The 22,982-nt window shown below is 43.3% G+C and overlaps 4 protein-coding genes across 5 annotated transcripts; 2 read left to right on the forward strand and 2 right to left on the reverse strand.

Moving 5' to 3' along the window:
- The first annotated feature begins 196 nt into the window (after positions 1-196).
- LOC128310694 (probable very-long-chain enoyl-CoA reductase art-1) lies at positions 197-3,105 on the forward strand. Its single transcript, XM_053047396.1, has 5 exons — positions 197-370; positions 472-827; positions 1,771-1,987; positions 2,071-2,186; positions 2,245-3,105. Exons 1-5 carry the CDS (start codon positions 365-367, stop codon positions 2,447-2,449), a joined length of 900 nt encoding a protein of 299 aa, XP_052903356.1. The 5' UTR covers positions 197-364; the 3' UTR covers positions 2,450-3,105.
- A 131-nt stretch (positions 3,106-3,236) lies between these two features.
- LOC128309896 (anillin) lies at positions 3,237-9,622 on the reverse strand. Its single transcript, XM_053046394.1, has 9 exons — positions 9,605-9,622; positions 7,729-9,517; positions 7,340-7,661; positions 6,594-6,723; positions 6,188-6,364; positions 5,204-5,831; positions 4,810-5,108; positions 4,084-4,727; positions 3,237-4,013 (listed from the first exon to the last, which is right to left on the reverse strand). Exons 1-9 carry the CDS (start codon positions 9,620-9,622, stop codon positions 3,902-3,904), a joined length of 4,119 nt encoding a protein of 1,372 aa, XP_052902354.1. The 3' UTR covers positions 3,237-3,901.
- A 730-nt stretch (positions 9,623-10,352) lies between these two features.
- LOC128296880 (HIG1 domain family member 1A, mitochondrial-like) lies at positions 10,353-11,556 on the forward strand. Of its 2 annotated transcripts, none has more exons than XM_053032396.1 (3): positions 10,353-10,495; positions 10,747-11,052; positions 11,133-11,556. In XM_053032396.1, the coding sequence occupies exon 2, from the start codon at positions 10,748-10,750 to the stop codon at positions 11,018-11,020; it is 273 nt and encodes a 90-aa protein (XP_052888356.1). In that variant the 5' UTR covers positions 10,353-10,495; position 10,747; the 3' UTR covers positions 11,021-11,052; positions 11,133-11,556. The 2 variants fall into 2 exon arrangements, with proteins under 2 accessions (XP_052888356.1, XP_052888355.1); XM_053032395.1 differs by having other exon boundaries at positions 10,747-11,048.
- Positions 11,557-13,919: 2,363 nt separating this feature from the next.
- LOC128298386 (uncharacterized) lies at positions 13,920-16,280 on the reverse strand. Its single transcript, XM_053034137.1, has 4 exons — positions 16,251-16,280; positions 15,904-16,106; positions 15,537-15,756; positions 13,920-14,930 (listed from the first exon to the last, which is right to left on the reverse strand). Exons 1-4 carry the CDS (start codon positions 16,278-16,280, stop codon positions 13,920-13,922), a joined length of 1,464 nt encoding a protein of 487 aa, XP_052890097.1.
- Between the last annotated feature and the right edge of the window lie 6,702 nt (positions 16,281-22,982).

The following is a 22,982-nucleotide window of genomic DNA, read 5'->3' on the forward strand; positions in this document are numbered from 1 at the left end:
CGGAAAGAGGAATTATTTGTATCCTCAACAAACACCAGACCGAAGCGGACCAATCTACAGTAAAACCAACCGACTGAAGAGTCCCTGAGACCTTTTTCAATGCTGGCTCAAGTCACTACCTCTCCACTATAAACAGATCCCACCTGACAAATCAGCAACTGAAAGTCATCAACAAAAGTGCAGTGGTGAGGGAAGGGATATCGTCGTATTTCTTGTGTCCGTACTTCGCGATTTCGTGTCTGGTGGTGGTGCGTTACTGCTGTTAAATAATCGTAATCAACGTCGAAACACCGTAAGGTCGTCCACACTTTCTCCCAGATAACGGGCTTGTGCTAGACGGAAGTGCCACGGATTAACAGCAAATATGGAGGTACGCTTGAGCTTTCCATCGAACTGAACTCATCCTACCGGGACTTTACATAGGAGATTGGGAATCGATTGGAAAGGTATTCATTTCGTTTTGTTTTGTAGGTCGAATTTTTGGATGCTAAATCATCGAAATCGCTCGGCAAGTGTCGCGTTTCTAGCGACACCACACTGCAAGCACTTAAAACCGAGGTGCAAAAGCTGAAACCTACCCTGACCGTGCACCGCCAGTCGCTCCGGCTGGAACCACGCGGCAAAGCACCGAAGGAAAGCGAAACGCTGAAAACGCTTAATGTGGCCTCGGGTGGAAAAATTTACGTCCGCGATCTTGGGCCACAGATCAGCTGGAAGGGTGTGTTTCTGGCGGAATATGCGGGACCAATATTTGTCTACATGATCTTCTACCAGAGACCATCGCTGATCTACGCAAATGCCGACAATCCGATGAGTCTTACCGCCAAGTAAGTAACGCGAAACCGCGGAATATTAACCTTGATGTGAAGTGTATCGCTAATCTTCCCGATCGTTTGCGGATTCCAAAGAGAAATAGGTTTTTTGTATCTGTGCGGTTGAAACAGTGTTACTTCATCGTTAACAAGAAGAAGTGGTACGAAGTCCACATAGTGCGGCGCTGATACGATAATGAAACTAACGCGACCGTTAATGAATGCACATACATTGCCCCTATCACAAGACCCAGGTGATATGTGCCGCAAAACATGCATTGGAACAAACCCACCACCACCCAATCTCTTACCACAAATCCAGCTCTGTGAATTTATGTTTCGAATCCTATGAAACAACCTCTTGTCGAACCGATCCATCTTTCTATGATGCTTTTCAACAAGAAGAGCAAAAAATAGAAAGTTTTACACCCAAGATCACTTTGCGTCTTCAGTTACGGTAATGCCCTTGCAGTAAAGCCTGTTAAGTCATAGTTACAAGGTTTTTTTTTGCTGCATAAAATCTTTCCTTCATTCGTGCTTTGCCGCGTCATTCAGCATTATTTAAACAGAAGATGGCAAAAAACGAACTGGCTTGCGCAGATTACTTGCCTGTTATAAACACGAACAAATAGTTGACCGTTCATTCAAAAGCTCCGCATTGATCGCAGCAGGTGAAGCTTATTGCTGCAGTTTGTTCTGGCTAGTGACGCACGCAAAGCATGTGTGTTACCGCAACGGTTTGTTTTTGCTATTGGCAAGTTCAAGGTCGCAAAAAGCATACCGGCACGAATACCGTGAAACCTGGAACTATCGAGTGTCGCAATGGAAGTAGTTGGTCTCGATGACATAAATACGTTCCGTGCATAAAAGTTACCTTGGAAATCTGTTTTATCCCATTTTCATACGTTTTATTTCCGTGCTCTGCCGTTTCTAATCTTATTAATTTTTTACACACAAGGATTGCGGCGGCATGCTGGGTTGGACATTACACTAAGCGTCTGCTGGAAACACTGTTCGTACACCGGTTCTCCCATGCGACAATGCCGTTGAGGAATCTGTTTAAAAACTGCTCCTATTACTGGGCGTTCGCGGGGTACGTGGCCTACCACGTTAACCATCCACTATTCACGGAACCTTGCGCCGCGCTGGTATATGCTGGATTGGCCACTTTTGTGGTAAGTACATTCTATTGCAATACACTCTTTCCGATAATTTCAAGCACACATTAATTATATCATAACCAACCGTACCCCCGCAGGTCAGTGAGCTGGGCAATTTCTCCATCCATCTTTTGCTGCGCAACTTGCGACCGGCTGGTTCGAACGTGAGAAAAATCCCCGTACCGGATGCTAATCCACTTACGCAACTGTTCAAGTAAGTGTGGAGTCCACGCACAAAATGTCATGAGTCTAAAAATTGATTCTTGTTTTAGCTTTGTCTCGTGCCCGAACTACACGTACGAGTTCTTCTCGTGGGTCGGTTACACTTTGATGACGTCCTGCATTCCGGCCGGTCTGTTTGCTGTTGCTGGCATGTACCAGATGAGCGTGTGGGCAGTCGGCAAGCACCGTAACTACAAGAAAGAGTTCAAAGACTATCCGAAAAATCGCAAAGCTATCCTTCCATTTGTGCTGTAAAGCTACCAAATGACAACAAACAAGTTGGCACGTACGTGACCCGCGTGTCGGTAAGAGATTACGTTTTGGTATTTTTTTTTACGTTTAAAAAGGGATTGTGGGATGTGTTTGAGCTATTACTGTAAAACACTAGTTGACACTAGTTTGCCGTTTTCTTACAGCTAAGTTTTTTTTTTGTTTCTCCTATGGTTGAGGTTATGTTTCCTTGTTTTGGTGGAAAACGGTTGCACAGAGTTTGAAACCCGTTAATTTCTTATCACTAATGTTCATTATTTAAGATCATTTTTCAATGACAGACATACAGAACAATTAGCGCTTGTTAAGAATTCATTCGGACACATCGAAAGGATGCATTTATTTGTTAAGCGAAACTAACATGTTCACAGCATGCGTTTGCTAAAATAGCAAAATGTCGTTGCTTTTCCTAAAAACAGCATTCCTTACACAGCGCATCTTCAACCACCACACTTGCGAACAACACTTAAAAGTCAAAGCTAGTTAATAGGCAGAATTCAGGGAATTCGTAGAAATGAACAGAATACATTAAATAAAAAAAAAACAAAACACTATTACGTTAACGTTTAGTAATTTCGCACGGCAAAGAAATATTACCATTCATACCTTCTATTGATGACACAATCCATCGTATCGCAAAATTAGAGACAACAAAGTTCGCAATTAACTATACCAATTTTGCAAGCAACATGTATGTAATGTATGTATGTATGTATGTATGTAAGGATATTGGGATATTGGATTGATAGACAAAGACATGCGACTAAAGGACTCCTGCAGCAAGACCAGGTTAAGGTAGTAGTGCCGGCGTAAGTAGGATTCATCTACTCACCAGAAAGGTCAGATTTGGCGAATAGCAGCCGATGGCGCTTTACCATCCGCTATTAAAGCGACTTTAAGGCAGCCTACAATGTGACGTACAAACTTGATAAGCAATATGAAAAATAAACTGAAATTCAAACGATGTCACCACAAACTGCAAGCAGAGCATAAAAAGAAGAAACTCGGAACATTCGGGTTAGTATATATTCATTTATACTCAAGCAAAACGACAATTCAAAAGCATATTATCCATTACACTATCTTGTTTCCCTAGAATCAGTGAAGCAAATACATTCGTTTACATTTTCTCCGATGCAATTAGGTTAATGATTAGGCCTAGCACTGATTATACGATGTGTTTTCGAACACCTTTCTCTCCATTGTTTCATCAATTAGTGGATGCATCAAAATATAAAACGTTACACTAGTAAATATAAAACTTTCCCAAACGAAATAAAATACTATTCCGCACAGCACTGCGAAAGTAATACTTAGTAATTTACATACGAACTTCAAATGTGCGCGGTCATAAGTGTGCTGTCGCGAATTCGATGGCATAAGAATTCAAACTCTAATGCTTTACATAAAAACATAAAACAAACATCATCCAGCTAATTAGCTACTGGCGATGTTACTCGAACCCCACGCTTTTAACAGTGCCAACGTTTTGTTCAGATGGGCACACCATTCGTCTCGTTCCTCTTTCGAATCCGCCGAAAGCAGATACCTGCAGCAAAAAAAGGGAAATTAAATTAATTAGTTTATTCTTGTTCAAAGATTAATAAAGCACATCCTACCTTTCAACAGTGGTTTTGCCTTGGCGAACGATTTTCAGCGACTCAACGTCGTTGTCCCGGGCGGGGCGTGCAAACTCCAGCATCAACGTGTTCAACCGCGAACAGATATCGCGCGGTGCAACACCGACACGCTGCGTGCTGCAGCCCTGCAGATCAATACTGCCAATCGGTGCCTTCCGCTTCTCGTCGTCCGGATACCTCCAGTAGTTGATCATGTGGCGTTGCAGTCGACACCAGCGCCGATGCCAAGCGCCCAGTCCTGACACGTCCTCGTACATTGTCAAAAAGCCGTGATAGTCCACCGTGACCGCAAGCTCGCAGTTAACACGCATATTTACGGTACCATCCAACGGGCTGGCACAGCCCGAGATGGGATTAAGCGTCCAGCTCGTACGTTGAATTTCTTTTAGCGAGAAAATGATTAATCCGTACATTGTAAGCGACGGTGACCGAACGGCTTGCGGACCGGCCGGCGATTGTACGGGAGGCATTATGAGTCGCGAGTTGCTTTTCAATCCCTTCGGTGTATGGAGTAGTTTGCTCGATCCGCTACCACCTTTCTTTTTGCCCAACGCAATATGGTACTTAATCTCGTGTGGCAGAACCTCGCGACCAGCGGGCATGCCGTAAATTTCCATCGTTATCTAATCGGGTGTAGATATAGTCAGTAAAAGAACGCTGTAGCGCTATACAATTTATCGTAATACAGTGTTGTTCCGAACTTACTTTAAAATCAGCAAACACATTGCTCAGCTGCAGCACATCGGGAAACCGTACGGATAGCAGTCCCGGCAATGTGGGTGCCGTCTGTGTGGCCAACACCGTTTCATTATACTTCAGCAGACAGACCAAATTATGGCCACTGATTTGATCCGAAGCCAGCTTACGCATGTACTCCTGTTTGAGGGGCAGCGTGATATCCTTCACCGTCAGCCGACCCTTTTCCGTGGGCGCACCCAGCGGCCGCAGACAGCCTTCTACGCGGAGACGTTGCACCTCGTCCAAAATGGCTTGACGGCGATGGGCTGGAATGGAAGGAAAGAAGCAAACATAACGACAATATTAGGTTCGGGTTTGAAAATGGTGACAGGTTCTTCTTTCGCATATTTTTGCTACTTACTCGCAACGAGCAGATGGCGTTCGCCTTCGGCCGATTCCGTTGAGCCAGAAAATTCGATTGTGGCAGCGCAAAGGTTCAACGCCTGGCTAGCCTGTGCAATAATCGTCTGCTGTTTGCAAACTTCGTCCAATAGTTTTTTCACCTTTTCCTGTACCAAAAATTCACCTTCCTCCGTGCCGGTCGAGGTAGACTCTGCCGTACTAGATACATCGTCTTCGTCCGAATCGAATCCGGTTGTGGAATCAACCGTACCCGCTCGGTTCGCCGGTGAGGAGCTTGTTGCCTTCGATGTTACCGGTGTACGTGCGATTTTTCGTGGAGTGATCGAATTCTGTTGCTGCTGCTGTTGACGACGATAGAAACTGACGGTGTGCACCAATGTGACCATATCGTCGTCGTCTTTAGAAGGTTTCACCTGCAGTTCCGCACGTACCGGACTGCTATAGTCAACGGAACCAGCAGCCTGCGGATGGCCACCTTGACTCTTGCGGGGTGTGCCGGATTTACGCTTGGAAGCACCACCACCGTTGGCCACCTTTTCGGAGTGCTCTTCATTGATCGTAGCACAACGATCGCGCGCTGAGTGTTTCTGGTAGGAGAAACTGTTAGACGACACAGAAGATTTACGCTGCGGAATAGGACATTGTAAAGCGAAATTAGTTATTTAAATTGAACATAAGGAACCGAAAAATATTAGCCATTCCGAAAATTAAGATTAATAAAATGCAATAAAATAATTTTGATTTAAATGACCTCTCATGCTAATGTAAACCGTTCCCACTCTGCACCTTTATTACGTGGTTCCATTTAACATTTAGTAAAACAAAAACAGAAAACTAAATTTAACAACAAATAGATTAAAGTTGGTTATACACATGCATATCAAAAACAAAAAAGTAAAGAGTTCACAAACTTCATGCGTTGAGTTAGTGTGTTAGCCTACATTCGCCAGTCCACATCCAAATCTAATGTTTAGTTCCTTACAGGTGTATCAATCGTTTCACTGTCTTCGCCGTCTTCGTCAACAAATGCTTCCTCGAGGCAGGCATCGACCAGATCGCTGTCCTCGAGCTGATCCGTACCATCGCTGGCAGTGGAACGATTCAGGCTGAATGACACACCTTTCGGTATGTGCGTCTGAGCAACCTTTTCTTCCCCGTGCTACAAATCCAAAAGATACGGTTTCAAATCGAATCGCAAATGTGTACAGTGAAAAATATTCAAACGGTTTCGACAAGTGGATCAAAATTGTTGATTTCGAAATAAAATTTAATAAAGGAAGAAAAAACGGTTGTAATGATGCATCAAAATTATACTATACAATACAGAATATGCAACTCACAAAATACAATATTCTAAATACACACGACTACAATAAGTGATTACTCACGTTCCAGTCTTGGCTTTGACGTCGACCACGACTAGTGCGACGATCGTTAAGTTTGACCGCCTGTAGAATTTCGCGTCCCAGGCTTACGTTGGCGATGTTAGCCTCTTCGTCATCGTCGGAGTACATGAAGCTGTGAGTTATGGAGAAATTAAAAACAAAACATTACTTTCATGATAAATTACGTTGGCGGAATTAAACACACTTTCTCAAAACCTTAAAGATGAGGAATGAAATGATTGGAATCCCATGACCAGTGTACATGAACTTATGATGAGATGATTGTGTTTATTATTATGTTTGCAATCATGACACAATTGCTTTGGTTTGATTGTAACACCACTATATGAGAGTGAAATTGTTAAATATAATGATATTGTAATAGTAAAATTCCACAATTTAATACTTTTTCTTAAATTAAAACTTCATGATAAAATTACCTGCATGTAACTCGTAATTTGTAAAAACTTTGTTCTGTTAACATTTTATGTTCTACAAATGGCATAACGCGTGGCTGATATTCATCCAGTGAATAAAACAGATATAGGCGTTAGAAATTAAAATGTGATAGAAGCACATGCAATCAATTGCTATTAACAGTTTCATTTAAAGATTTAAGAATATAAAACCACGAAAAGCAAAAAAAGTAGAAGGATGCAAAGTATGTGAGGCAGCAAGAGAATAATTAGTGCAAGCATTAAATGTTAGCGCAGCAAAAACACTGCAAAAGATCAACAATAAGTTCCCACCTGTCGTCGTCCTCATCCACTTCGTACTGATGCCGTTCATTATCATCATCCTCTTCGTCGTAATCCTCCTCCTGTACGGCATGTTCATCGTCCCCAACATCTCCGTAGCATGTCCGGTAGGCACGCTCGGACACTTCCGAGCCGGACACGGTGGCGGTAGTATAATCATCACCGGCCGCCCCTTCATCACCAGATTCGGTCGCGGTCGTTTCAATATCGCTCAGTGCCGGATACATGCGTCCATCTTTCGCCGTCGAAGCTACCCGTATACGTTTCACATCATCCAAAGCGGCGATCACGCCCGGACTATCGTTGGCACCATCTGAAAGCAAGAAGAGAAATGCATTCAATGACCACAGAAATTGAAACCATTACGTTCTCAAACTTACCACTGCGGCGTTTGGCTGGATGGTTATTGTGACCTTCCAACGATTGCTTATTTTTCTTCCTGCCGCTAGCCGTCAGATAACCATCCGGGGGCATCGGTGGAGCGGATGGAATGGGCTGTGAATCGTACGACATCGTATCCGACGACATGTCCACTGGTTTTGTAAAACGATTAAGCAACATGTCCATCTCCTGCTGACGCATACGACGGATTTCTTCCGATATTTCCGACTGCGAAATCGTGCTCGTGTCCGACATCAGAGCTTCAACAGTGTTGCGAATAGCGGAACCAGTTGCTTTCGTTTCAATTTTCTGTGCCAATTTACCGTGATCAGCCTTTGGTTTGCTCTGCGGAGATGCTGGAGCAACGGGTCGTGCTTGCTGTGTTATACTCCCGAAGCCAGACCCCTGAATGGCAGCACAGGACATTGGTCCCGTTCCGGACGAGGATGGTTTTCCGCCGTCCTTCTCACCGGTGATCTGCCGTATCGAAGGGCTTATGCCGAATGCTGCCTTTGGTACCAGAGCGGCACCCTTATTCTTCTCGAAAATAGCCATACGTTCCTTGAGCGACATTTCGGCCGGATCTTTTTGACCTGATTTCAAGATTGACTGTCGCCGTCCGGATGATTTTTCAAACATTGCTGCCCGTCCAGATACCAACCCACCGCCCGTGGACTTGGGCACAATCGACGTTCCGATCGTTTTTTTCTGCTGAGTAACAGCCACAGACCTTTTGGCTTCCTCTGCTTGGTCCACCTGTGTAGTAGTCCGTTCGCGTGATGTTGAATTAGCGGTTGATACCGATGCTGGTACCCGATAGGTTTCGGGTTTTTTGCCATTCTTATCCTCCTTGTAATCGTACACCAGTTTGGAAGTGGTTGATTCGCGTCTCTGAAAACCTTGCGATTCGAGCGTGTCCATTACCTTCTGATCCCATTTCAGTGATTTCGTTTGCCCTGGTTTACCTGTCACCCCAGAGGGCTCACCACCGTTACTACCCGGCTTCTGTGGGCTTAGGATCGATTTCGGTGGATTTGGTGCAGGGTACTTCTTGGGAGTTGCACCCGTACATGTTGCAGAAGACGAAGCACCACCAACACGCTTCGGACTTTGCCGACGTGCGGTAGGCGATTTTTTCTCCCTACCCGGTACAATCGTCTCACGGTGATGCGTAATGTCCGGGTGCGACGTATCATCCTCCCAATTGTTAATCGAATCCGCCAGCATTGCTAACTTCGCCAGTTTAGACTTCGGTTTACTGCTTTGCTTCATATCTTCGTGAAACCGTGCCTCGGTCCGGTGCACCGGGGACGAAAGATCCTGCGTATCCGAGTAGAGCGTACCGAGTCGTTGCAGCTGATTCCGGCTCTGGTCTCGGATAAGACTTTTCGCCTCGGCGCTGTTCTCCTTCTCACCCTCAAGTGCACGTACAATGTTATGTTCCCATTGCTTTTTAACGCTGCCATCGTTTTCCAACTCTTTCACGCCCAGATCAACCTGCAGGTTAGCGCTTGTGGTGATGTTTATTTCCAGCGCCACATCACAGTTGTCTTGCCCGCCAATGTCCACCGTCGTGGTACGTTCGCCGTCCGTAGCCTTGCGCGTCGATACGGTCGTTGACGACGGCGGCTTCGGTGCGGAATGTTTCTTCGCGGCGGACTTTTTCTTCGGAGAAGCTCCAGCAGTGGTTTGCTTGTCCACTTCGTAGTTAAATTCCGACAGTGGGAACTTCGAAGTGTTCGTAATGCCGAGGGCGGCTGCACGTTTTTCAGCACGCTCGAGTATGTTCTGAAAATAGGAAGCATCACGAACGGTAACACAACACGGCACGCAGCATTAGCACAAGGACGCCATGGACTGGCGGTGGTCGCTTACCTGTGTGAATGGATCCATTATTGCATTTCCCACATAAAAATATGTACCAATAATAAAAATAGCACTAGTGTACACTCTCTTTCGTTATTATTTCACCGTTTTACACCTCTTTCGCGCCTATGTGCACTGTTTTTTGCAGCACTTTTACAGAACTAACAGGTATGCTTTGTTCTATGATAGCGTCGTCGTTGGGAGTCTGTTCGCGTTTGAAAAATTGCAACGGTTGCTCGCTTGCTTTCGCTGAAAAGACGGCTTGTCAAAACAAGCCGTTGAAAACCACTTACCGTTTATGCTGTCATATGGGATCGATAAGCAGATCGTTGGCAGACAAATTTCAAAGTGGTAGTTAAAAACTGATTGTAATTGTAATTTAGTTGGGGTTTACAGGATTTAAACAAATTTTATTTTGTTAGTACTTGAATTTTATACGCATTATTATTAAGAAATCATTGACTGTCAATAAAATCGGCAATCCTTTTACAAACATCAAACGCTGAAATGTAAAATGTACATTGAAATCTTCTATTTGCAGTGTATTTTGTGATGCTTTTCATGTCTCAAAAGCAATGTCTATGACCGTGTTTTTATGTTATTGCCAGCTTATCAGGATTCGCTGTGAACGTGTACACGCGGCTCTATATCCTTTTTTCTCTTATCGTGCTGTCACAGGAAATGACCGAAGGTTCGACATCGCACGTCACACGAACCTACACAAACAACTGCACGTCATTTTTTTGTGAGTCGATCATCTGGCGCGCTGCAACGCGAATTTCATCATCTTTCGCGTCTCGACGGGCGGAAGGGATAAAGTAGTCAGCAGTTTCTCCCTCCAGGCATTATCCACACGTGGACATCATTCGCCGGCGTCTTAAGGAACGTGCAAATTATCAGGTAGGTAATATTGCTAATAAAGCCAAACTGTCCGTAGGAAGTGTAGTACCGAAACTATCCTCGTGATGTAACGCATCTTGCTCTCATGCAAGGTGTGTGTGACCTTGAACTTCAGAGGAAGAGCTAGTGGCTGGACGGGGATATGAAAGCAGTGACTGGGACAAATCAAGACCTGGTTGTAGGCATTCCTGATGAGCTAAAATGGAGCTATAAATTAACGCTGCAATGCATTACTTTCTTCATATGAACAGAATGAGCAGGAAGGTTCCATCGTTCGACGAGACCCACTCGGATAAACTCGCCCGCAAGGCCCGAGAATCGCCCTTTATGCCGATCGGGATTGCCGGACTGGTAGCTGTGTGTGCCATCGGTGCATACAAATACAAGCACCGAGGAGGGATGTCCACGTCCGTGTTCCTAATGCAGTTGCGAGTAGCCGCCCAAGGTACCGTAGTTGCCGCTTTGTCCATTGGTCTTGGCTACACGATGGCAAACGAGTATATCTTTAACAAAAAAGATGATTAATTATGAGGCTATTAGGATACTCAAAGAAGTAAGTATGGAACGTGCATGCAGAAAAATGTTACCACCGTAATACTAATACTGCTTTCTGTTCCTTCTTCTCTTTCAACACCAGGTGTAAATAAGTATTAATGGATAAAACAAGACACTATTTATTCTCCGTTGAGTCCCACGGCCAAATCAACCGCCCCTATATTCAACCAACTCACCACGCAAGGAAAAAACCACATAACGACGCTAATGTTTCTGGTGCCAGGCACAAGAGAAAACTGTGATTGATAAGATGTTATCGCGATGACAAACGAAGCATATACGGATATTGTGTGTGAGTGCTAAAGATCCGTATTGCTTGCACTTGGATGCGCCGGATTGGTGTATATCTCATTTAGTGTACTGGAAGGGTTTTTCTGTCGCTTTAATATTTTCCCAAAACGATAGATTGCCTTCATCTCTCAACGATTTCGGACTAGATTGAAGAAACAAAAAAAACATACATAACCAACAGATTACTGTTATCGGATGATTGGAAAAGTATATTAGTTTAAATGAAGGATGCTTCAAACATATAGAACAATATAACCGTCTATTTTACCAAGTGCGAAAAATGTGTTTTCTAGTTTTTTTTTAAATTTTCCTTCCTTTAAGTAAACATGTGGTGATAGATTATCTAACAAAGATGAGAAAATTATCACGGCTTAGCGAAGCCGATCGGAAGTTTCGTCTTCTAGACATTTCACCAGTGGTTGTTTTAAGTGGTTGGAATGCTTAAGTATTAAAGCTGGTGCAATGATAACAAAAATCACCATAAATAACACTAGTCATATTTTTTTTACACTCTCGATGAAAATTCCCCTTCGTTGCATGTGATTCATGTTCGATGACGCGTCAACAGACAAACGTAGGCAAAAATTTATGACCAGAATGGAAGTTTATTTATTTTTAGTTCAGCCGTTTCGTTTGCAGGGCGATCTATTTCAGTGAATGAATGGTGTTTGTGCACATGGGCTGTATCACTTTATCTCATTAAGCCGAACAGAAAACAAGAGGTTTATTGAAACATATGATACCTCTTGACCTTCGACAATTGGACCTGAAGTGGGTAATTTATTTATCAAGTACCGTTACCGATGAGGTATTGTGTGAATATCGAAATATTACCATTATATAACAAATATTTGCATATAGTAAATCAATGTTTTTCAAGAGCCTTTTGCATTTTCCACCAATTGAGGATTAAATAGATACCTCCAATTTATCTCATGATTACACAGACTGATAAAAATCGTGCAATAGAGAGTAAATGATAATGCATTGCATATTTTGTGCACTGTAAATGTCCAACAATTGTTATGTGAAATTGATTCAGATTCATGAAACTGAATGAATCTACAGCCCAAATTAATAACAATGATTCTCTATTATAGCGATTCATGATTCTCAAAGATTTATCCAGCGGTCTTCACACGATAGGACCCAGTACTAAATTCCATCTAGACTTTAATCCATTTACAACTTCTTTACAAAGAAAAAAAGGTAGAAAGAGCAGGGCTGCACCTCACAAAACTGTGAAACTTTAAATTTTCTGCCATACGTGCAATTATTATTCTTCTCTTCTTCTTTGCCTCCCGCCATGGCTGTAAACGTGTAGTCGCGTAGACATTGCCAGATGGCCAATCCGCTTCCAGGAAACTCGTTCCAGGGCTGCATTCCTCCCCTCCACCTGATCCAACCAACGAACTCACTGTGCTCTCGTGGCGAACGGGTCGTTGACGAGCACCTTTCTGGTAAGGCATGTGTCCGGCATCCTCATCGCGTGCCCCAACCATCGTATCCTTCCGGCTTTGACTACCGTCAGAAGGGGGGTTAGAAAAGGGGTCGTTTTTCGGACCCTTTCCCTACATAATCCATAGAGTTTTTACTACTTTACAACTTTTTTCGAAGCCTCCACACGGCGAGGTAATAGGCGACTGTCTACTCCACCCTCCGTTAGATCCATCACTGGTCCTCCGCCGGCATGGTCCAGGACTCGTATCCGCGTAGAGAATTACCGGACGTATCAGTGTGCGACATGTGTGGGTGTTGCTGGAGTCTTCTGGATCGCAAGGAATTTCCCTGAACAATACGCCTTCGGATTTCACTGCTTAGGTTGTTATCCGAAGTTACTATCGTACCAAAGTAGCAGAACTCCTCTACCACCTCGAGATCGTCACCATCAACTGGTATACTGCTTCCGAGTCGGGCTCTATCACGATCAAACCCTCCGGCAAGCGTCGCATTGTTCCTCAATTCAATCCTTTCGGTCTCGCGTTTCAGTCAGTTGCACACCGCGCACACCGTCGCAGATGTCCGTTCGATGATGTCGATGTCATCAATCACATGATATTATTGCAATTAGTATTGTAGATGCTTTAAGTTACTAATCTCAATCCCATGAATCCCAAGAACCATGATCAGCCACTGGTCGAAGGAATCATAAATGTGTTGAGAGTCGATTCCTGATTTGAATGACTCCTCGCTAAAGATTCATTAAGCAGAACATTATTAATAATCTTTCACATATCTTAATGTTAGTGCAATTATCGGAGACTTTAAACCCAATTTGTGTTGATGATTTGGATGAAAGGCACCGTTCAATAGCTCCATTTTCGTCTACAAGCATAGACAATAAAATTAATTCTTCTGGACATCTTACGTAACTGTAAGGAACTTGATTGTTTCAGCGATTTTAAAAAGTATTTAGAGATCTTCGCGAATCCTTTAATTGCAGTATGCCATGATGGTGTAATATCGCCCCAGAAACAATTATAACAAAAAAGGAACAAATATCTGAATATTACCATTAGTTTTATTACAAGTAATTAGCTATTAGACAAACGATCATTACGACCAACCGACGTGCAATTTACATCGCTATGTGCTCTTGCTGATGGCGCTTCGTTTGATTTCGCGCTTTCTGGTCTGTCTTTTTAGCGAGCTTTTGCGGACGGGGCAGCACCTCCGTACTGCGATCCGTGTCCCGTTTGTACACCCGGTTGTCAACGGGAATCTGCACGTAGCCATAGTCTAATGCTTGCTGGGGTTGTGCGGGCTGCTGCTGGTAGATCGTTTGCTGCAGTGTGCCCTGGGGTGGGACACGCGCACCGTCAGCGTAAACCGTCGTACGACGACCGGCCGAAGCGAATGCTACGCCGATCGGCTGTACGGGTGGGGGCGGTGGTACGTTGATGTCACGGTACGCCGTGAGCGGAATCGCTGTGACGGGGACCGCGATCGTACCGGCACCACCACCACCATTCGATTGCAGCTGTACCGTTCCAATCGGTCCGTTTGTCGCGGATGTCGCAATGTAGGCCAGATTGCCGGCTGCCGGGAAAGTGGCCAGATAAGCACCAGACGCTGGGGTCGCTTGGGTTGTTGTCGAGGCAATCACCGCACCGGCATGCGGAGCCGTGTTGTAGCTGTGAATCTTCACGTCACTTGGACGCAATTGAGTTGGATAGAATGGGGCGGGAATTTGGTTCGGATTGGGTGCTGCGTAGTACAGCCGAGCTGGCCGAATCTGGGCGAGGTACTGCTGTTGCGGTTGTTGGACAGGAGTTTGTGCGTAGTACGTCTGGTAGGCTGCCGGATTCGGTGCTCCCGTAGCAACCGGTACAACCGGTCCAGCTGGCTGTGGGCTGGCTGGCCCTAAGCCTGCCGGTTCGTTTTCGTACGTAACATCCGCCCGGTAGCCATTATTGTCGGCGATATATTTGACGATCTGCATACGTCCATCCGGTAGCTGCACCTTGTAGCTGCCCTTGACTGCACCGTCCTGCTGCTGCTGCTGGGTATGCGAAAAATCATCACCCGAGGCCGTATCTTTGACGGCGTACGAAAAGACGTAGTTCTTTTTCAAGTTCGTAGAGGCTTCCTGGATGGATTGAAAGAGTAAGATTGACATTAAGTAAGCACTAGGTCTACTAAGGTTGTTACGGCCAACTGAAAATTCAAACTGACATAAGGCGTGTTAGGAGTGACAGTTGGTTTTAGTTAGTTGGGTATTTTGGAAATGGTCAACGGGAGAGTGTAGGAGAGTCAGTTGCGAATAGTTAGAGCAAGGAAGCGTCAGCTAGGCCAAGGAACTGGATTAATTTTTGAATCTATTCAAGTCTATTCAACTCTATTCAAGTCTATTCAATTCTATTATTCTGTTCTATTCATTTTTATATTACATCATTGTACTCTTTTCGTGGCAAAAATAAATTACAAGAATTCCTAAATCCGTGGTGCAACAAAGGCCATGCATGCCATTTCTGGCTTACTAGACTTATTTTACCACGTAGCCGGAGAGTCAGTCCTTGCTACGGGGGAATTGGGTTCGCATGGGATTTTGGTCCGGTCCGTTCGTGTGAAGACCGGCTCCGCTACCATCATCCCACCGGACCGCCACTGGGTACCTCACAAACTGCTTCTATTCGAACATTTTCATTGAAATGTGACGAATTCTGGACTTTATCAGTCATTTACCACTACTCACGTTATAGGTATCGATGTCCTCCACGGCATAGCTTTTCCCAAGTACCCGTGCAGCGTGTTTGGCCAACGCCTGGTAAGCCGGTTTCACCGCCTGGCTGTCGGCACCGGAAAACCGTACCATCTTATGCTGGCGCTCCTTGAGGGCCAACGTTTCGTACGGATAGGGCAGTGCGTTAACGGTGCTTCCTTCTCGCAACCGTGGGAACTGTATCGGACCTTGACTGTGGAGGACAGAACGCCGTTGATCGTGGGAGATTACCAGGTGTGACAATATGGAACATTATCATAGCACCGTAAGGCTGTTGGAGTTGGTTGCTGTCCGTCGCTCTATTGCGCTTCACTGCACCAGCCGCAGATTCGGTACTTACTTGAGAAGATTTTCGGTGAATTTCTCGCCATTGGTAATGAGGTTCCGGTCGAAGATGGCGATACCGTCGTAGGCATTCTGGTACGGGTGTGGATTTACATCCCGAGGTCGCAGCAGAGACGCCGGCTCGGGTGATTCTATCGCAACGGCGTTACATGCGGGGAGCGCTATCTTGGCCAACGACACCACCAGCCACCAGGTGAGCTGCAAGCGGAGCAGAGAGACAGAGAGCGGGCCAACGTGTTTCAGCTAACATTGTTCACCAGAAAACAAACGAAGACATCATGCGGCCTGCTGGCGAGATTGGCCTGCCGTAACAATGTCTTACCATTACTGTGTCTGCCTTACCTTCACTGCTGGCACACACCTTGACTGCATTTTCGGTTCCCACTGTCAGCGCGAAATTATTTAAACACATCAACCTCAGCGAACACCTCAAACCCGCTGCAACTGCACGTCTGGAAGGAAGCCAAACAGCCATTAGTATTTGAGCTGGTGTGGTTTGTTGCTGTATTTTATTACATGTAGTTTGGACGCATTCCACACAAATAATCTCTTCACACGCCAAAAATACGGCGCTCCAGCTTGAGCACCGCGTTGTTTTACTGGTGAGGTTAGCCGGTATGGGATCGATACTAGGCAATCGCCAGTGGCCTTCCATTGCCGTTGAATGACTAGCAAATTATAATTCGCACTGGGACGGCATGCCACAACCAGGGTGAAATATTGTGTTTGCCAAATATACGCTGGGTGGTTGTGGATTAATTTTAACAAACCGCCTGCTTTTGAATAACTGGAGTTAAAAGTAGCTAGTAATACCACCCTTTTCATACACGCACACTATCAATTCGTTCAAACTCATTACATAATGATGACCATCACAAGACAGGACCGGTCCAAAATCCCATCCGGACCAATCCACCGTACACAGGACTTTGACTATCCAGTTACGTTTAAATAAAGTCAAAGAAAGCCTGAAATAGCAGGCCTTGGATCTCTTGAGGTTTGTTGCGCCGATGTAGAAGAAAAAGATGTAAGTACAAGAATAGTGTGTTAGTTGAATCTGATTCAGATTCATGAATCTGAATGAATCTTTGAGTTGAAGGAATGAATCTGCATCTATACTTCCAAGAGGTTTGATCCGCCACTGCTATGAGGATTCAAGAATCTTATGAGAGTCGATTCGTGATTTGAATGACTCCTTACTAAACATTGAATAATTATGATTCTTCTCAAATGATTCATCGCTATACAAAAACTTAAAGCTTCGTAAACCAATTAAATTTATTTTAATTAGTTGCTAATTTTGTCACGTCTAATGGCACACCAGGAACATTATAACCAATAAATCTCGCAGTTTAACCTTCGAACTCATTTTAGATAATATTAAGTCCAATAAAACCACACGCTCGATTGCAACACAGTGGCGGCATAAGAACAGTTCTCCGAATCTTCCCGATCTGCTCGATCATCAAGTGTTTACCTTGACCGGCCGAAAACAAAAGCTAACCTTTATCGTACGCACATCATCCATGAACAGCGGTGGTCCATAAATGTGTATACATGTGCAACCTACTACGCACAGAACATCAGAACTTTGATTGGTCAGAGGTCAGAAAAAAAAAACGTCTGCAGATCAGCGTGCCGTGGAGCGGTGTTTGTTTAATTGGGACACGTTCCAGTGTAAGCATCTCAAATTCGATCAATAGCACCCCCGCATGCATGTCACGCACGCAACCATAATGTACGCCGCCACACGGCAGGAGGGCCCTAGCGTGCGCACCCGCACCCGACGGTGCTTACCGTGGGGGTGCAGTAGAAGAACTTGACCTACGCTTTTCATCCTAAAACGCCCCGTCAATATCGTGGCTCGCGCATCGTGCAGTCACGACGAAATAGGCAGTAAAAGCATCTCCAAATACGTTTGCGTCTGATCAAACACCGAACGAAAAGAAAAAGCTCAAAAATTGTGGTCAACAGGGTTGGAAGCGATGTTATTTAACGCTAATTAACATACCAATTAGTTGAACGATAGCACGCGAAGCTTTCGGGCATTGCGCAATGTGAGGATGATGGCAATACTATTTGCCGGGACATGCGAACGGATAAGAGGCTGACGGCAAAATTGACAATGTGAAGTCGCTTTGAAGAGTCTATTAATACGTTGTTCATTGGACATGAAAGTACTTTTCACCCGGTTGCCCTGTTGTAACCGCGATGGAGGCACAGCTTGCCTTTTTTGGAGGTAATTATTCGAACGTTATACGTAAAACGCAATACAGAATCAATTAATGCATTGAAGTATTATTGTAAAAGAAAAATATGGAATTCTACCATATATACCATCACATTCGATCGTTTTGATGCCCAGGATTCTGGTAAATTCTCACTGAACAATCTCTTTGCTTACAGTTCGTGGTGTACTCTATTTTCCTCTACATTGTTTGGTTCATTTTAATATTTTATAAAAAGCATAAGATCTTTCAACAAATAACGAATAATTTGACGGACGAAGATCATGACTTCCAGCGCAGTTTAGAGAAGGACGAGGGCATTAGACAAAAAAGGCAGGTATAAATATTTAACAAAAACGACAAGTTGCCTCTGAAGATCCCAAAGCTATTTATTTTCTATGTACTTCAATGGAACATCTACATTCCATACGTCTGTCTCACGTAGTCTCTTTCTAGTAACTTTTTTTTAATTATCTTCACTTTTGGGTTCTAACAAACATTGAACACTTATTTTCTGAGCTCAGATATCTGAAGAACCAACTATCTGAATAATGTATTACAACACTGAACTCCACCTTTGTGAAGCAACGAGAGCTCCTGGTTCTTGCTGTCCTATAGTTTGGCACTATTAGTGCATTTCCTTTCGTTTAACCAAATTCTTGTGTGAGAGGTAAGAGATCAAACGGCCTTCGATGAAATTGTATGTAAAAGATGTCTTAGGGTCACCCACTATTGAAACACTCAACATCATTACCGAAAAAGTAGTTCGCATTGCCTTTTTCTACATTCTTTATAGAGTGTAGTGAGCTTCAGTTGTCAGGAACACAATTGTTGCATAAAAATCAAAGTGTGGTCTAATTTTGTTTGTTTTTTTTAGAATGGCCGGACCCGTATCATCGACTTATTTTTACCACGTAGCCGGATAGGCAGTCCCTTTCTACAGTGGTTTGGCCGAGATGGGATATTTTACTCGGTTCTGTCGTGTGAAGATCGCCGCTGCTACGAATACACCACCGGACCCGCGCCTAGTGTGGCCCAATTAATAGCTGATAAAGTTGTATCTTATCATTATAGTCAATATCGCTTCTCAGATTACAAACAACACCCGCTATTTCTAGCAATTTTCCTTATAACATTGTCACCACAAAATCTAAATTATAGTTCATTCAATATTTAATACTTAGTTTGCCTTAATGTCGGCATGGTTCGTCCGATGAAAGTATAAGACATTGCGTTAATGTACTATGATTACACCGATGACTTAAAGAAATTCTGATGGAAATGTTTGTATGCCTCAGTTAACGATATAATCACAAGATTTCTCACAATTTTGTTCATATCAATAGTCGATAAACTTTTTAAACACAATGACCGGGCCTGCAGAACCCTGTAATCAATTATTCTTTTATTTAGAATAGATAAAGTTCTACTTGTTGGTATGCCTAAAAACCCATTATGAGTCGTGTCTCCTATTCAATATAGATTTATTCTCTACATGTGAACGAAAATCCAAACATTGTTATGAAAATTCGACAAATATAGAAGATATACGATCAAAAGTCCTTGAGGTGTTCTACGGGGAACCAAGGTATCCCTGCATCTGATAATCTATACATGGTTCATAACTGAAGATCTGAATAAACTTCGACTGAAACAAAATAAGTTGAATAACCTTGTTTGCTGGTCAAGAACAAAATGTTATGATCGTCATAGATAAAAAATAATTTATTTCAAAAATTAATGTAGCAAAAAGCTTTTATTATGAAAATTGCTTCTCATTTCATTTACAATTTATAAAAAATTCTTTTATAAAATTTGAAAATTATTAGTTCACATTGTTGGAACAATAATTTTTGTTTGTTTGTTAAATAGTAGTAGTATTATTTACGTTCATTTATTATTGAAAAATAATAAAACAAAATTGCTGTTATTCGTTCGGTGCGGGGAAAGGAGGCAACCATCATTTCACGAAACCAAAAGTTACTTCATAATACTTCCTACTCTAGATCTTTCACCACACGAAACGTACAAAACCCGAAGCAAATCGATCCAGCAAAGCAAATATGCAGCTCACGTCGGACGGATATTCGGTCCCGTCGACCGGCTGGTGACAAAACGGATCAGTTCACACCATGTCCGACACACTACCCGTGAATCGTTTCTTCGCCACGGAACTACAGCCCACACATACACAACACACATGGCCGCACCAGCATTAGCATTCCATCGGTGCTGCACGGCAACTGCACTAGTCCCTGGTACACGCGTTACACATTGCATTGACACGGAAGCTTCTTAATACCGCGCCAACACTACTCAATAATCCGTACCGGGGTGGAGCTTTTTGCGTGGTGTCGTACCGTATCTTTCCCAACCCGAAAGTCGTCGAAAACGAAAAGGCTACCGCTTGCACCATCGCCCAAACACGGCGCGCACAGTTTGCTGTCGTACGACGGAAAGGGGCCTCCTAATTGGCAACATTGTTCGCGCATCGATGATGGCAATTAATCCTTTGCGGTGGTACAACCATGGCGGACTTTTGGCACAGAGGTTTTTACACGAATTTACACGACACCACGGTGTACCCTGGACGGGTCAAACCGATTAGTGATAGATCGGTTTTTTTTGCCCCGCAACATCGATCGATCTTGTGAAATGTTGGTGGTGAAAGAATAGCGATCGTGATCTAATGTAACGTTCCAGTTCGTTTTCTATTTGCATATTTTTACACCAAACACCGAGTAGAGTCTTTAATGTCTAGACATCGCGATGTATCATGTGATGTGTCCACGGTGTGTTACACAAAACGCTTCGATACCCAGTATGATAAGAACTTTTGGTACACTCAATAAATTGAAATTCAACTTACATTGAATTAATATAGATACAACGCTAAAACTGGAAGCAATCTGACTGTTACTGATGCACACCGGCACACCGGATACGATACGCGGAACAAGTGACTTATGAGTTTAAACAGACCGCACGATAAAAAATATACCGCGTCCGACGATGTTGGGCTCCCGCTGGGCACTGAATGTCCACAGATCGATATGCGTACGGTAGAGGGCCCCATTCGTGCTTCTTGGTAGGTCTGAACGCTGGCCACCGTAAAGGGTACCCCGTCCGAAAGCCGAAAAATACTCCCGCCGGTTTTTTTGTTGTTACTGCTGTTGCTATTGCGCGGGTGGGAGATCTGTGGCTGTAGTGTGGTCGTGCGAAATGGTTGAATTCGGTCCTCCGTGTAAGGTACTCGCGGGGTGCACTAGTCGATTCACTCACGATCAAGTGATCATTTTGCACGCAGCTGTGTGTCAGGCACGAAACTTTTTAATTCACACTGTGTACATCATGTTTAGAACATCAGAAAGAGTACAATTGTGTGGAAAGTGAACAGAACAAGCAAATGTGCAAATAAAACAATTCTAAAGTAAATTTCATTGATATAAGTAATAAAACCTGTCACGAAAACTAAAACTTCTTGTAAAAATATAACAAATTGTTGTGTTGTGCTTAATAAATCTTTTGCGAAGAGAAATTCATTTGAATCCTTAGCTAGGAGTCATTCAAATCATGAGTCGATTCTAAAAAGATTCATGAATCCTCGAGAATCATGAATCCTCAGAGATTCATGAAACATAGTTTTGCGTGTTTTTTTAATGATTTTCGCGTCTAAAATAAGATGTTTTATACAAATCTGCACTGTTAACTGCAAAGTTAACAAATTCTGAAATTCCGAAATTCTGTTGCTTTGTTCAATTGATTAGAATTGTTATTTTTTAATAATATATATGGTTCTATTACGAAAATACTCGTAGAGCATATGTATAGCCAACAGTTAAACATTATGTATGTTTTAGATAAATATATTTTAAAAAATATAGTTTGAAACAATGATTGCTTAATTTCATTACGCAGAACAATTGGAAAACTTATAGCTTTCAAATTGGTTGTGTTAATAATACTGGGTATCTGAGTTCATGTTCATTTCGATTCATGTTCGATGTTCATTCTTTAAATTATTTAAATATTTAAATATAGTATAAGTTCTATCACTGAGAAGTCGTTTTATGTAAATGATAGAAGAACTTTAATTCCTTATTCGATTTATATCAGCCAAAATCGAGCTTATTCAAACTTTTGTTATAAAACTTATAGTAAGAGCAAGAACAAGATAAACATCGTTTAAACTGTTTAACAGTACGTGCCGCATGAATCTAATCAGCAATAAAAGCTGATTTATTATCGTTAGAATCGCATCGCCACCTCCAAATAGTTCCCATAATTCTTCACTTAATTAAAACATCTAAACTGTTCATCTGAACTCTTTGGCTGGGCGACTTTGCATATCGGCTATCAGTTGAAGCTTCGGAGGGCAGCCCAAGCACCTCGCAGCGTGGCAAAATGGCACTTGGCACACACCTCCAGCGCGGATTTTGCCCATGTCCCCTCCTTCAATGGTGATGGGTGCAATATGCCGCATTCGTCCATCCGTCGTCGTATTGCACCTCATCAACCCTGCTTAGCTACAATCGCCCGCTGAAATCTTGTTCACATTCGAATAATTGTTTTTGTTTTCTTTCTAAAGCTTCTAATCGCTGGGAAGCAAAACTGCAGCAATGAATGTGTGTTTTGCTCTCACCTACTAATTGGGGGGGTCTAACAGGGTCTCTTGAGGTTGCGTCCCTTCTGTTGTACTGCAAGTGGGTAAGCTTGTGGAAATTCGTATGATTGTGTTAAAATATTCATGGTGGAAATTGGTACTTAAGTATGCGTTCAATTTGATCGAAACTGCTGGAAGCTGCATTTTTAACTGCCACGTTGAATTCTTTGCCGTTGGATTTCT

Source organism: Anopheles moucheti, chromosome 2 (genome assembly GCF_943734755.1).
Source record: "Anopheles moucheti chromosome 2, idAnoMoucSN_F20_07, whole genome shotgun sequence".
In the NCBI taxonomy this organism is placed as follows: domain Eukaryota; kingdom Metazoa; phylum Arthropoda; class Insecta; order Diptera; family Culicidae; genus Anopheles; species Anopheles moucheti.